The sequence below is a fragment of the Gavia stellata genome, chromosome 11 (assembly GCF_030936135.1).
Source record: "Gavia stellata isolate bGavSte3 chromosome 11, bGavSte3.hap2, whole genome shotgun sequence".
NCBI lineage: Eukaryota > Metazoa > Chordata > Aves > Gaviiformes > Gaviidae > Gavia > Gavia stellata.
The window spans coordinates 30,630,016-30,643,504 of record NC_082604.1 but is presented as its reverse complement, the minus strand read 5'-3'; the positions used below and the strand labels follow the sequence as shown (position 1 = coordinate 30,643,504).

Sequence of the window (13,489 nt, the reverse complement as noted above, 5' to 3'; positions counted from 1 at the left end):
TCAAAGACAAAACATAAAACATAATTCAGATATTAGTGACAGAGATATGGATGAAGGGGTATAGTCTGTCCCGTAGCCTGAAGCCATATAGACCACTGCCTTGACTGCACTTGCAAGTCAGGGTTATCAATGCAAAAATTAGTGGAATACTGTTACTGTGACAAGTTGTGCACGGTCTGAACAGTCTTTCTCAAACACAGCCCAAAAGGCATATCTAGTAGTCACATACGTATCCATCCCCAAGACTGCTCTTAACTGCATGCAAGTACAAGAAGCATTTTAAGAGCTTATACCTAGAAATCTGGAAGAGGCCTGGACCCAAGAGCCGTCTCTAAATTTAAATATTTTTTTGGATAAAAGCTGTGTAAAATCTATCAAGAAAGATAAGAATCATCCTTCCTAGCCTGAGACCCTCTCTCTACCTCCTGGTCCATTAACTATATTACAGCCATTTTGGCTGTGTGCAGTTTTACCCACCTTTTTCTCATTAAATTCCTGCTCTGACCAGGCACTGCAACAGCAAATACCACATCACTAAGAGATTTAAAAAAAGAGGCAACTGGTGTTACAGCCTTACATCCACAGCGAAGACAGCAGATGACAGCCTGAGCTTTGTAGATCCTCAGTCATAAAAAGCAATTTCAAAGCAGGCTGACAAACAAAGAGTTCTCGGAAGAGAACAGATTTGGAGCATCTGTCCCAGCTAGGGACTGCAAAGTTAACTAAACCTGATCACCAATATCAAAGATTGCTGACAAATAAAAAATAAAAAACAAAACCCCAAACAAAACCCACCACTGTCAGTTCTCGTGGAGAACATGCTACTAACGTGCTTGAACAGGTACTAAACACAGTGTGCTTGCCCTTGTAAATACTTAGCTCTTTGCTAGATAGTTCTGCTTATTAACAGAGACTTCTAAGTTTTTAACACCATAAGTAAGACACTTTCAAACACTTTTTTTTTTAAACAAGGCCAGTATAGTTGCGGTGCCAACCGTAGACCTAATTTAAAATGCGCAAAATCATGCGGTAGTTTTACTTAATAACAAGGTGCCTCAATACATCTTGGTGGAGGTTGGAGGCATTATGAGGATAATGATGGTGGGCATGTCTGCTGCAAGGTGGGTATAATTCCTCAAGAAGTTTTTAAGTTTATTTTGTCAAACGTGGCCCATTGCAAGACTACTCTCAGATTCGTTCAGTAGAGGAAATAGGTGTTTATTGTATATATCCATCTGGCAGAGATCCTGTTAGGTGTTCTGTATGTAAGGATAGACAGTCTACATGCCAACAAACTCGTGACTGAAATTCTCTGTATGAGTTAAATTGTAAGGTTCTCCCATGTTACTAAACATAAATACAATTTAGCAGGTTTCCTTGTCCTTTTCACTTAGATAATGATGTACTTGCATTTTGTCTTCTAACAGCGTATCACTGCAAGTGTGTGGACCCGTGGCTGACAAAAACAAAAAAAACATGTCCTGTATGTAAGCAGAAAGTGGTCCCTTCTCAGGGGGACTCTGACTCTGAGACAGACAGTAGTCAAGAAGAGAATGAAGTATCTGAAAACACTCCTTTGCTTAGACCATTAGCCTCAGTTAGTACTCAGTCATTTGGGGCTTTGTCAGAATCTCATTCCCATCAGAACATGACCGAGTCCTCAGAATATGAGGAAGATGACAATGACAATATTGATAGCAGTGACGCAGAAAATGGAATAAACGAAGAAAGCGTAGTGGTTCAACTACAGCCCAGTGATGAAAGGGAGTACAGAGTGGCAAATACTGTTTGAGACTACTAATGATGACTAGTGTACGAACAAAAGAGTTCTTAAGGCTATACTTTACAAACCTTTATGTAGGGAATATATTTTAATCTGTAATCCATTTGGTTTCTTCAGTAGGAGCAGCAGTTCATTTAGTAGTACTATGGTTAAATCTTCACAGCTAGATTTATTTTTGATTCAGGTATTCAGTCACACATTCTGTCTTCTCAAAATGAACAGTTTAACTGGACTTCACAATGCTAATGAATAATGTTAATAGTTTATATCAATAGAAATCTCACACAGACTCTAAATGTATCTTGTTGAAATGGGATTTACCTGGAAGTAATTTTTTTCCATTTTGTAGCTACGACTGGGTCATACTGATAGCAATATTTATTACATGTATGGTATGTGTTACCCCTTAAGACCAACAAAAAAAAAGTATTTGCATGTTTGTATAGAGTTTTCCTAAAAACTGTCACCACTACTGAAAGAAAAATGTAGAACAGATCAATATTCTGTATGCTGGTGTATCAAAACAAAGCAGAAGAAATGCCACTTCTGTCTCAAAGTAGTGATTCCAAATAATCCTTTGGCATTTGCCACAGTAGCTGAGTTTAAGCAGTTCCATTGAGCAATTCCTAGGAATACATGCTTAGTTTTGAGCAATTCACAAGGTAAGATCCACCAATAACCACATTACTTATCCCTACTTGCTCCTATGATGTAGTCTGGTTTCCAGTGATGATGTGGGAGTTGGGGGGGAGGAGGGGGGAGTGACCAAAAGAGAGGTTTTGTTCCACGTAGAAAAATAATTTAGGTAAGTATCCTATTGGTCCTCAACTCATATACCTCTTACTAAAGAGCATTTTATGCTGCATTAGTCTGCTAAACTATGTACATAGAAAAATTGTTCTTTTCAAATACCTGATTTGAAAACAAGTGCTTATAACTGTTTAACAGAACTCAGTACTTACCAGTGTATCATGAAAAAAGTACGTGCTATATAATACCTCTGTAACTATGTAGAAAGTAAACAAATACGTATAATCAAAATGCAGAGATTTTTTTTATATGGCCTTGAACAAGGAAAGCTTGAAAGAATGTTAATAAACATGTTTTCCACTCTAAGTATCGAAAGGAATTTATTGAACTTTCACATTACCTACATTCATTGTGTACTCTTCTACATTTATTACTAAGGTTAAAGTATTTTTAAAGATCCAGAACATGCAACTGTTAAGATCCCTTAGTGAACATTAACCTACTTTGTGCTGTGTATCACAGTACAAAGTGCTGTACTGATCAGTACTGTGTGCAGGAGGACTAAGTTACATAGAAAACCCTAATTTTTATTCACTTTTAGTTTGAGAAGTTTGAATCAGTCTGGGTCTGTACACGTGATTTGTATGGGGGGGAGGGAAGGAAGAGCAGAGTGCTGTTAACATTTCCTGCCCACCTGCCAACACCTCCAGAGCTGCAGCCTGTGAGCCTGCATTCTGGAAGTCAGAAAACGCCAAATCCTGGACTGAGGCGATCACAGGTGAGGGGGTTCCATTTGTTATTTCTGAGCTAGGACACAGTCCAGCTCCATCCTCCTTGCTTCAACCTGGCAATGGAAATCAATTCTCTGGGACTGGCGAAAAGCAGAGAAAGTTTATTTTGCAGAACGAGGCACGGTAAAAGGATAATAATGAAAGAACGATTCATCTTCAAACCACTGCCACCAGCAATCCGTGGGGTTAATGACAGACAACGTATTGTATTTTCACTGTGTAAAATTCCACTTCAGCTTGTGTATGTCTAGTTACGTGCAAATGTGAAAACTGATTTCTGAAAACTTACTAAGCTGAAAGATGTTTCTTAAAATAGATTCCTGCTGTTCATATGTTAGGAGTGCATGTGTTTATTCATAATTGTGTTTCAGGTACCCCAAAACCTGAAGAGATCCAGAACCATGAACTGAAGTAAACTTTATAACATATACTATATGTAACTCTGGTTGTAGTATTTGCTGCAAGGACAAAAAGTAAAATTACACTCTTTTTATCAGTTTCTCACCTGCTATTCTCCATGCTGTACAGAGAAAATGCATGCAGCAAAGGATATTCTGTTTCCATCCCAAATATACTGTACCGTGTTTTTTTAAAAAACTGTTCCGTTTTCTAAATTCCCTAATGGTATAAATGTAAATTTTATTTCAGCAGGCCTTGGTAGTAAACATTGTAGTGATACTCCCACTGCCACACCTCCCTTGCGCCACAGATACAGTTTACTTGTCAGTTGCCATTGCCAGTGAGAATGAAAAGCAAAGAAGGAATAGCACTTTATTATTAGAAATACTTCGGAATGTTAAGTATCTGTTAGCGTTTCTAAGTGGAAGTTGCGTATTTCACTAAAACTTGCTGGATAAATCTTCTGTCTCAAAAGGTGTGGCCTGTCCTAACCTGCAGGAGAAGATAAATACCGATTTTTCTTTGGCCTGTGACCTACTACGTTATCCAGGTGAAGCAGCACCGTTTCCTCACTGTGCACTGTGAACAGCTGACTCCTGGAGCTTTTTGCTCAAGTCTGATCTAACTTCAGTCTCTAGCTATCTGCGAGAATAGGATGTTGGTGCTTTGGAGAGGTTCAGAGTTGATTGCCTAGTTGAAAAAAATTTCTTCTAATAAGTAGTTGTACCTAGTGTCTGAAGTTAAGTATTCCACGGGACCTCTGAAGCATCTCTCTGCATACAGCAGCACAGGTATCATTGGCAGTTACGCAAAATATTACTTGTATGACCAGTATAAATAGCTCCTTATGAAACACGCATTGCCTCATGAGAACAAACTACTTGGAAAAGGAGTCAAAAGAGGACAGGAATTAAAACTTGCCCTCAGAGGAGAAGGTAAGCTTTCATTTGTTGAGTGGGGGGGTTGGCTGGGAAGAATCCAGTGAAAAGCGACTGGAAGAAAGGGATGGATTTGACAAGTGTTTTTCCTGACAGGTCAGTAATCAAGGAATGGAGGAGATTTAAATAGCAAACCAACTCTCCTCAGCTCCCCTTGACAGCGCACAGTGTTGGGAGAGTTCCAGGGCCGGTGTTTGAACAAACAAAATAATATAATGAATATTAAAAAATGGATAACGTCTAAAAACGCAGTGCTGTCAGCAGTTCAGAATAGTTAAGACTTTTCTACTGAATTCTAACGGAATTCTAAATAACACATTCATTCTAAAAGTAACGCCCACTGAAAGGCTAAGTAATAACGGCTGGTATAATTAAAACCTCTCTGTGAATTATGATGGTGCAGAAAATAAGCACACTGACAATTAACTTCATAAATGTATTTTAGAGAAAATGAGGGACTGATTAGAATAGCCTGGAAGTCAGCATTAAGAACTTGTAAAGCCCTGGTACTCTGCACATAAATGCAGCCCTCATCATCTTCCAGTGTGCGCCGTGCATTCCAAGAGGCCTAAGTAATTTGGGATATAGAAGTAAACCTTCAGAAAGTGAAGTGATGCAGGCAATAGTGCATTCTCTTCCCGAGTTTGAAGACAGACTGAACGCCTTGAGAACTAGTCTTAAAAAATACCCTTTGAAGCAATTCTGCCTCTTCTCTGTATTGCTCTTGGTTTGCACATCTTTCCTACTCCTTTCCCTACACCTGTTTTTTAAAACACTAATGTAAGTTCTGTGCTAATGTCAGTTCTGTTCTTTCACCCAAGCCTCGAATAAGGACACATACTACAAAAGAAAAAAAAAAAAAAAGGGCGGGGTGGGTGCTTAGCTTCCTTATGGTTGGGAACTGCTGACCTAAGAAAAGGTGCAATACTTCTAAAGCATATGAGCAATCCGAGAGTGTTTTTATAAAGTGGGAGGCGCTGTAAACCGCAGTGAATGGGTTTGAGAGCTCGACTGGAAGCTGAAGAGCCTGCAGGTATTGAGGACAGCTGTACGCAAGTAAAATTTCTAAAAACCACCGCGGTTTTTGGAAAACCATGGCCTAGCAAGAGGGTAAAACCAGAACAAACCATGAGCACAAAACCCAGGAGAACTACACAGATGAGGCCTGTTCACTGCCACCACGTATGAATCCTTTTGTTAAATCCTGAGTGGTAAACTCGTGAGAGGAGGTACAGCCCAATAAACTCTGTGATGGCTGCAGTGGTTGAACAGGGCTGAATGATGTAACATGGGCTGGCAGGTGGAACCCCAAGCGGTGCAATCTTGCCCATTGCAAGAGGAGGACAATAGGTGCACAGTACCACATAGGACTTGAAGTCAGCAGATAAAATCACTTCCAGGGAACTTTGTAACGTCTGCCAGTGTTTGGCTGTATATAGTAACTTTTTGCAAGGGAAAAAAATACTAACACAAATTTCTGACCTGGGTCGCAATGTAGTGTTCAAATCTTTAGCATAGGAGAATAACCCTTTGTACTTAAATTGTCTATAGATCTGGAAATTATGATCTCCAGAGGTCCCTTCTGACCCCTATCATTCTGTGAAATGGGAGCTGAATGTGAAACTTACTTGTTGGGAGTCCAGGTTATTCAGGAAAGGTGTTTTAGGTAGACCCTAGCACATGAGGTGCACAGACACCATTCTGCTGTGGAAAGTCATCAACAAATGCATTTGAAAAAGTAGTAATTTGAGCAACACCCAATTCTGACCAAGAGGAAGTACTCTGGTGACATACAGACACCTGCTCAGGAGAGGGGAATTGGTCAGAAAGAAACAATGTTAAAATAAATAAGGAATGGGATGAAGATTACTTGGTGTGCACTGCTAATGGCTATTCCTGCCTGTGAGATGCCATTGCGGTGAATTCCAGCTGCAGCCTTATGACAGAAAAGCTTCAGCGACAGGCGCGCACCCTACACCCCGCAGTCAGAACATGAGTGCGATTTTCAATTGGGTTGAGACAAAGTTTAGATAAAGAGCAAAACCCGGGTTCACGCACTAAGGTAACTTTATGGGGGAAGCGAGAAGTTTGCATCCTCTGTACTAGTTACTAACTAAACTTGCTTAGGGCTAGGGGCTTGTTCTAGGCCGTTCTAACTTCAGCACTAAGAGCTGGAACATACAGTTCCGACAGTAAGCGACTCAAGTAGTTGGAGAAGATAAAGGCTTTGTGTATGAAGGTTTTACCTAGACCAGGATCTAGTGACAAGCAAAGGAGCAGCTGCAACACCTGCACTGAAGATGAGGATGTAGGGGAAGATACGGGAGGACGAAGGCAGTTTAATGGCAATGCCCAAGCAGCACGTAACTGGCACTGTCAGGCCCAGACAAGCACGACCTTAGCTAAAGATTAACCTCCTCAGGTTCGGGCTTTGCTTTCTTTTCCCATCCCCCAAGCTCCCCCTGCTCACAGTCACATCTCCCCAGTTTGTTTGCAGCACCCGTGTTTTCGGAGTACTGGGGTAGCAGAAGTACCAAAAGCCAGGTAGGATTCTTCTGGGGTAAGAAGAGACCTTCAATCTCTCCCCTTTCTGATGCAGTAGAGCACATTCTTGCCCTAATGAGACCATACGGCAAAGGTCTCCTCTAGCTTCTGTTTCAGGCTTTGCGTATTGGGTATTCACATGGCCGGGGATTCACAGAGTCAGATAAATGCAGAGTTAAGTGACAAGAAAGCATCTCCCAGTTTAAAAAGATCTACCCCAAAGACTGCCTGGCCTTTGACTAAAGTGATATTGTCGTACGATTGCCGTCTTACAAAACTTGGAACTGCACTTAGAGCTGGTATTAGTATAGTCAGCCATGGAATGAAAAAGGGCCTCAGAGGATTCCTGGGGGGTTGAGGGAAAAATTACCAGCAGTCTCATTTTGTTTGGTTGGAATAAATTTATTTCATCTGTCTGTAAACAAGGTGTTTTTAATAGTTATGGCATTTTTTGAAATGCATATTAAATCAGATGAGTTAGACTGTATCCCAGATGTAACAAAGTGCAGGGAAAGAAATGGACAAATCAGCAACAAGAATTTGTTTAAATCTGTACATTATCCACAAGGCCCAACAACAGAAGCAAATACTAGAATGTCCCTAAAGTAGTGCCATTCGACAGAAACCCTCGTAGTCAGTTAAAATCCATCTCACAATAGCAACAGTTCATTTTTTTTTTTTTTAAACAATAGTATGGCACAGAATACATATTAAAAAATTCATCACAAGACAGCCAAGTCAGTTATTCCAACCAATACCATCTCCCATTTATTCTTTTGTATACAGAGTTCTGCAGTTCTCTTTAAATGGACATACAAGTTAGTACCGTGCCTGAACTGAGAGTTTGGTTACAGACATTTCAGATGACTAGTGCACAAGGCAGTTCACTCCATAATTTCTGCAGCTAGGGTGTGACAGGCCAAATGAAGAGTTTAAATTTGAAATGGCATCACTTTGACAGTTTAGCATTCAAACTACCAACCTTCATCCAAACAGTGGCTTCAGAGGAGCAAAACTCTTTACCAGCAAGTGATCTGGCAGAAAGACTGGAGTCAGGCAGAGCTCCCAGCGTAGCTGAAGGTGGCAGTTTTCCACAATGACATTGCAGTTTCATATTAAAAAACAAAAACAACAAAAATACCCCCACGACCCCCAAGCTGCAAATTAAAATTGGTCCTATGAAAAACTGAAACCAGACACACTCCAGATGGTTAAGTTGGGATATCTAGTGTCCATAATGGCAGCCTTTTACAATTCAACTACAGAACAGGAGCTGGCAAAAAAAAAAAAAAAAAAAAAAAGTGCCTGAGCTATTGCAAGGATGGAATGTCTCTGGGGATTCGTTCAGGATGGTGGTTTTAAGGTCATGGGAGGAAGTGCATCTGTACCCTTTCATAGTTTTGTGATTGCACTTGTTAAGCAGTACAAGCTTCAGACATCATGAAGAAAAAATAAAAGACTTAAGCCTACAGTGAAGTGCAACGACAAAACTAACGTGACATTAATAGCTTTTGAGTGGCAAATCGGTTAAACAAACCAGGCACTATAAAAACGGGTGTAAGCAAACAAATGTGGATTTAAAAGGAGAAAAAAAGAGAGGGACAGAAGTAAAGATATGCATGCACTTTTTTCCTCCCAACCATGCTCTGTGAAAGGAAGACTAGTGAGCTGTGTAATTGCTCAAAGTGCTGAAGAGGCATTGATCAAATTAGATTGTACAATCGGCACCTTGTTTAGTATTTAAGTTGTTTTAGTCAATATCACACTAATTGCTAAGACAAAGCAAAGCCTACACTTGGCATATTCCCCTCCCAAGAGTTTTTCAAGGTATCATGCATATCATCTTTGTGGTGCAGTAACGGTGCCAGATACGGGACTCGGTTACATACAGTGGTTAACATATAAATGAACAAAGGGTAACTGGAATTATGACATTAGGAAATGGGTAAATAAAAAACACAAACTACCATCTACAGTCTGGTAGCACTGAACACAACTGGGTGGTGGTGAAGACAGTTGCTAGGTGGATGGGGAGAGGCTGCTTAGACGTCAGACCTCCTCAGGTATAAAGCCAGTTCATATGCTTTCTTGTTGAGTGTCCCTCCATGGACACCTTCCTTTCCCATGACTATAACCAATGCTGGAGTACACAAGGAAACAAAACAGAAATGAACAGAATTAAAGAAAAAAAAAAAAATAACACCTTTCCCCACCAACAAAGGGATACAAAGGAGACACAGGTTCATACCCCATCACCCTGCATTGCTAATAAAGTTTCCAGAATGTAAGGTTTAAAGCTCACCGCCAGGAAAGTTTAATAGCAATCTTCCCCTAATACTTAACAGTCTGCCTAGCAACTAGAACCCAGAGTCTCTCAAGTATTTTGCCATTGAGTATGCCTTCTTATTCAATCCGCCTCCATGGACCCCTTCTTTGCCCATTACAAAGACCAAGACTGAAAGAGAAAAGAAAAAAAGTTTTAAAAAGAGTGTGTTAGACAAGGAAATAATTCAAGTTTTAGGCAGTGCAATAAACACACTCAAATTCAAGATGTAGTACTTGGGTATTGAGCTAGTTTAACAGGAGTTTTGTAAAAATGCAGATGTAGACAGGGCTGGGAGAAGTTATCCTCTGGGATATTACATAACTATGTAAGTTGTAAGAGTTCACTGCTAAGAAAAATGCCACCAACTATCTCAAAAAAGCATCACAGTGCCTCTCTACCATCAGCACCATCCATCATCACCCAGCAAGGAAACCCTGGCTGCATCTTAAAAAAAAGAAGGGGGAAAAAGTGGACAAAAGTAGTAGCATATGTAGAAGAACTGTGACTCTGAAGAGCAGAAGAGGGAGTATTCTTACACTCTTATCTGTAGCGGTCACTACTGGTGTAAGAACCAGAGTAACCACCTTGATACTAGCAAAAAAACCCACGGGGCCAGACTTGGGCGAAGACTTTTTCACGCAACAATACAACTACAAAACGTGCTTTTTTGCAGAAGACAAAAACGCAGGGAAGGTTTTAAGGCTGACCCTCTCTCTTAATCCCAATTTTGGTGAAGTGTCCCAATGGTCTGGCGAACAAGAACATCCTAAGGCTCCTCAACCAGTAAACACCACTAGCGAGTTGCCAGCAGATGTCACCAGGAGGAACACAGACACAATAAGTGCTGTGTGTGTAATTGTTTCCCAAGCTAGGAATACTGTTAATTGGAAATACTGCCGTCAGCCTACCTACAGGTGACTGTACATCGACAGAGCGATTTGCTCACAAAAAGCTTAAGATAGTTCTCGTTGGCATTTCACAATTTGCAGCAGAGTCAGAACTCTGCTTGCTTCACTTCAGTGCTGCAAACGTTCGCCCTGTATCACTGCCGCCTGGCTTTAGCCTATAGACAAGTTTTGCTCTAGTTTTGTTTTTATACTTATTAGGAAAGGTCCGTTGCTCACTGATTTGTTCTACAGCCAGCCAAAAGCGCTAGGCCAGATATTTTGAACGCAAGGCATACTACTCGTAGCCGGTATTTTGAAGCACGTTTTTTATATCCAAACCTAGTGCCTTCCCCATAATACGTTTTACTAGACGTTAAATGAGGAGCACAAGGAGTAGGCGTACTAGCATAAAGCAAGTTTCTCAACAATACCAAATGGGACAGGCTTTTTTGCCTGAAGAGAGACTTCAGAGAGCTCAACAGGAGTGCAAGAAGAGTTAGTGTAGAACTTGTTAAAGGGCAAGTAGGAGTAGCTCACACAAGGAATTCACGCCTTTGCAGAATAAACCTTCCACTGAGAAATTTACAATGGAAGAGCTAGTTTCACTACCAATCATTAATAGATCCCTACCGTAAGCTTTAGGTACCAAGTTATCGTACACTTGGCAAGCTTACTTCAAGCTCTAGCCTGCTCTTTCCTGCTTGTCAGAGATCGTGCCCAGCTGCGATCACAGGTGGGAACGGGGACGAGTGTGATTCCTAGGCAGAGATCTAGCCTGTCAGCCAGACCACTGCCATCCACCCCCCCTTACGCCACTTCCCGAAATTAACCGTTAAATACAGGAGCCTGGTTTTCTTAATAGCTGGAGTCTATGCTTAGGGTCACATTCTTAATTCAGTGATCTGAAAGTGAAGAAAATCACGCTTACCTCGGCCAGCTCTGCCTACAGCAACATTGTATGTTGGCTCACCACCTTGACTCTTTGTCCTGATGTCCATTGTGCAGTCACCATCGACATACAGGCTATCTCTGATCACAGAGCACTTCTTTGCACCAAGGGTCAGACCATTGGTGAAGAAACCCTCTCGGTCTTTTCCTACAATCATATCTATTTCTACTGGCTGTCAAAGAAAAAAATCCAGAGTTAGCACGGCAGTCTTTTATTGCTTAATTTCTATTTAGAAAGTGCCCTGTCTCGCGGTGAGAGGATGAGGCAGTGAATTTCCCCTTGCTCCCACCAGGAAGTGCTCCAGAACACAGGGCTTTGTTAGTCACAGTTTATACGGCACTGGTTTATTGCCACCGTGAGCAGTGGAACCGCCGCCCTGCGATACTTCACGGCCCGGGTCTGCAGTCCCCCTCAGATCCAAGTTCTCGTTCAAGGAGGCACTGCACGGCCGAGCCCAGCCAAGCGCAGGATACACGCGTCCCGCTGGCCGAGCGCGCCAGGGCAGACGCCGGCTTCGCGGGGCCCAGAAGCCCGCCAGCCCCTCTTCCCCCAAGACCAGCCCCGGTGCCACCCGACCGCATCCGCCGCCATCGACGGGGCACTAGCGCGGCCCTCGCAGAGCAGCTGCGGCGGCCTCCGCGCAGCTCGGGGCCGCTCCCCGCCCGCGGCGGCCAGGCCGCGCTCTGCGGCAGCGCACCCCTCCGCGCCGCGGCACCGCGCCCGCCCGCGCCGCAGCGGCGGGCCTGGGCTCTGCGGGGCGGGGGGCGCCGCGCCGCCATTCGGCCCCGCCTGAGGGCGAGCACGAGGGCCCGGCGGGGAGCGCGGCCGCGGGGGTCGGGCGGCGCCGCGGCCCCGTGAGGCGGGGCGGGGGGGGGGGGGCGCCGCGGGCCCGGCCGCGACGCGGCGGCCTCAAAGTGCAGCGTCACGGCGGGCCCGGCCGCCCCAATCACGGCCCGGCACTGCGCGCCCGCCGCGGGCCCTGCCCGGCCCCAGCCTCGGGACCGGGCCCCGCCGCGCCCGGCGGGTGGGCCGGGGCAGGCCGCGCTGCAGCGCGCTGCTGCCCGCCGCGCAGGGCCCTTACGTGGGGGCGGCGAGGGTCCCGCACGGCCGGGCGGGCGGCGGGAGCGGGGCGGCGGCGAAGGACGGACGGGGCGGGGGAGGGGAAGGAGGGAGGAATCAATGGCAGTGCGCCATCTTGGCGGTGAAAAACATGGAGCCAGCGGCGAGGTGGGCATTCACGAACGCCTCCTACGCCGCGCACGTAAGCCTCGCCGCAGCGCCGGGCCCGGGCGCGGGCCGCCCTACGCAAGCCCCGCCGCGCACGCCCCGCGCGGCCTCTCCCGCCGGCTGCGGCGGCCCCCGCGCGGCGGCACCGCCAGCCCCGCGGCCGCGCGGGCGGGCCCCGCCGCATCGGGCCGGCCGCGCCGCATCGGGCCGCGGCCCCCGCCCCCGCCGGCGGGAAGGGCCCCCGCTGCCGCTCCCGCGGCGGCGCCGCCGGCAGCCGCAGACAAAAAGGCGGCGCGGCCGGCCCGGCCCCTCGGCGGCGCGGGCTCGCTCCCCCGCCGCCGGGCCCGCCGCCGCCTCCCCCCGACGCACCGCAAGGTGCCCCCGTCCCCCGGGCGCCGCCGCCTCGCCCCGCCGCTAACGGCCGCGCCGCGCTCCCGCGGGGCCGGGCCGGCGCCGCAGGCGGGCTCGCCCTTCCGCGCTGCCTCCCCGCCCGCCCCGCCGCCGCCCTCACCGTGATGCTCTGGAAGATGCCGCCGGCCGTGGCTGCCCAGACGTACTTGGCGTCGCAGTAGCCCACAATGGCGGCCTCCTGGCAGCAGCCATCGCACATCAGGTTGTCCACGTAGCTCTGCCAGCCGGCCATCTTCGCGCGGGCGGCGGTGGGGGCGAGCGGGGCGGGCGGCGAGGCGCGGGCCGGGCGGCGGGCGGCGGGGCTGGGCGCGGCGGTCCCGTCCCTCTCCTCTCTCTCCTCTCCTCTCCCTCCTCAGCGGCGGAGCGGAGCCGAGCGCAGCAGCGAGCGGCGCGGCGCGGCCCAGCCCAGCCCAGCCCAGCCCAGCCCTCCGCGCTGCCGGCGCCGAGGGGCGGAGGGGAGGAGGGGCGCGGCCCGGCGCCGCCC

At 46.3% G+C, this 13,489-nt stretch overlaps 2 protein-coding genes across 4 annotated transcripts in view; one reads left to right on the top strand and one right to left on the bottom strand.

Annotated features, from left to right (window-relative positions):
* RNF13 (ring finger protein 13) overlaps positions 1-3,641 on the top strand; it is a 47,027-nt gene extending 43,386 nt beyond the window's left edge. For both annotated transcript variants that reach the window (XM_059822480.1, XM_059822481.1), the window contains exon 10: positions 1,428-3,641. In XM_059822480.1, the coding sequence (XP_059678463.1) occupies positions 1,428-1,792 (365 nt within the window). In that variant the 3' untranslated portion in view covers positions 1,793-3,641. The remainder of the gene's footprint in view (positions 1-1,427) is intronic.
* A 3,956-nt stretch (positions 3,642-7,597) lies between these two features.
* PFN2 (profilin 2) lies at positions 7,598-13,261 on the bottom strand. 2 transcript variants are annotated; one of them, XM_059822498.1, is made up of 3 exons: positions 13,106-13,261; positions 11,347-11,539; positions 7,598-9,345 (listed from the first exon to the last, which is right to left on the bottom strand). In XM_059822498.1, exons 1-3 carry the CDS (start codon positions 13,235-13,237, stop codon positions 9,248-9,250), a joined length of 423 nt encoding a protein of 140 aa, XP_059678481.1. In that variant the 5' UTR covers positions 13,238-13,261; the 3' UTR covers positions 7,598-9,247. The 2 variants fall into 2 exon arrangements, with proteins under 2 accessions (XP_059678481.1, XP_059678480.1); XM_059822497.1 differs by having other exon boundaries at positions 9,308-9,660.
* Between the last annotated feature and the right edge of the window lie 228 nt (positions 13,262-13,489).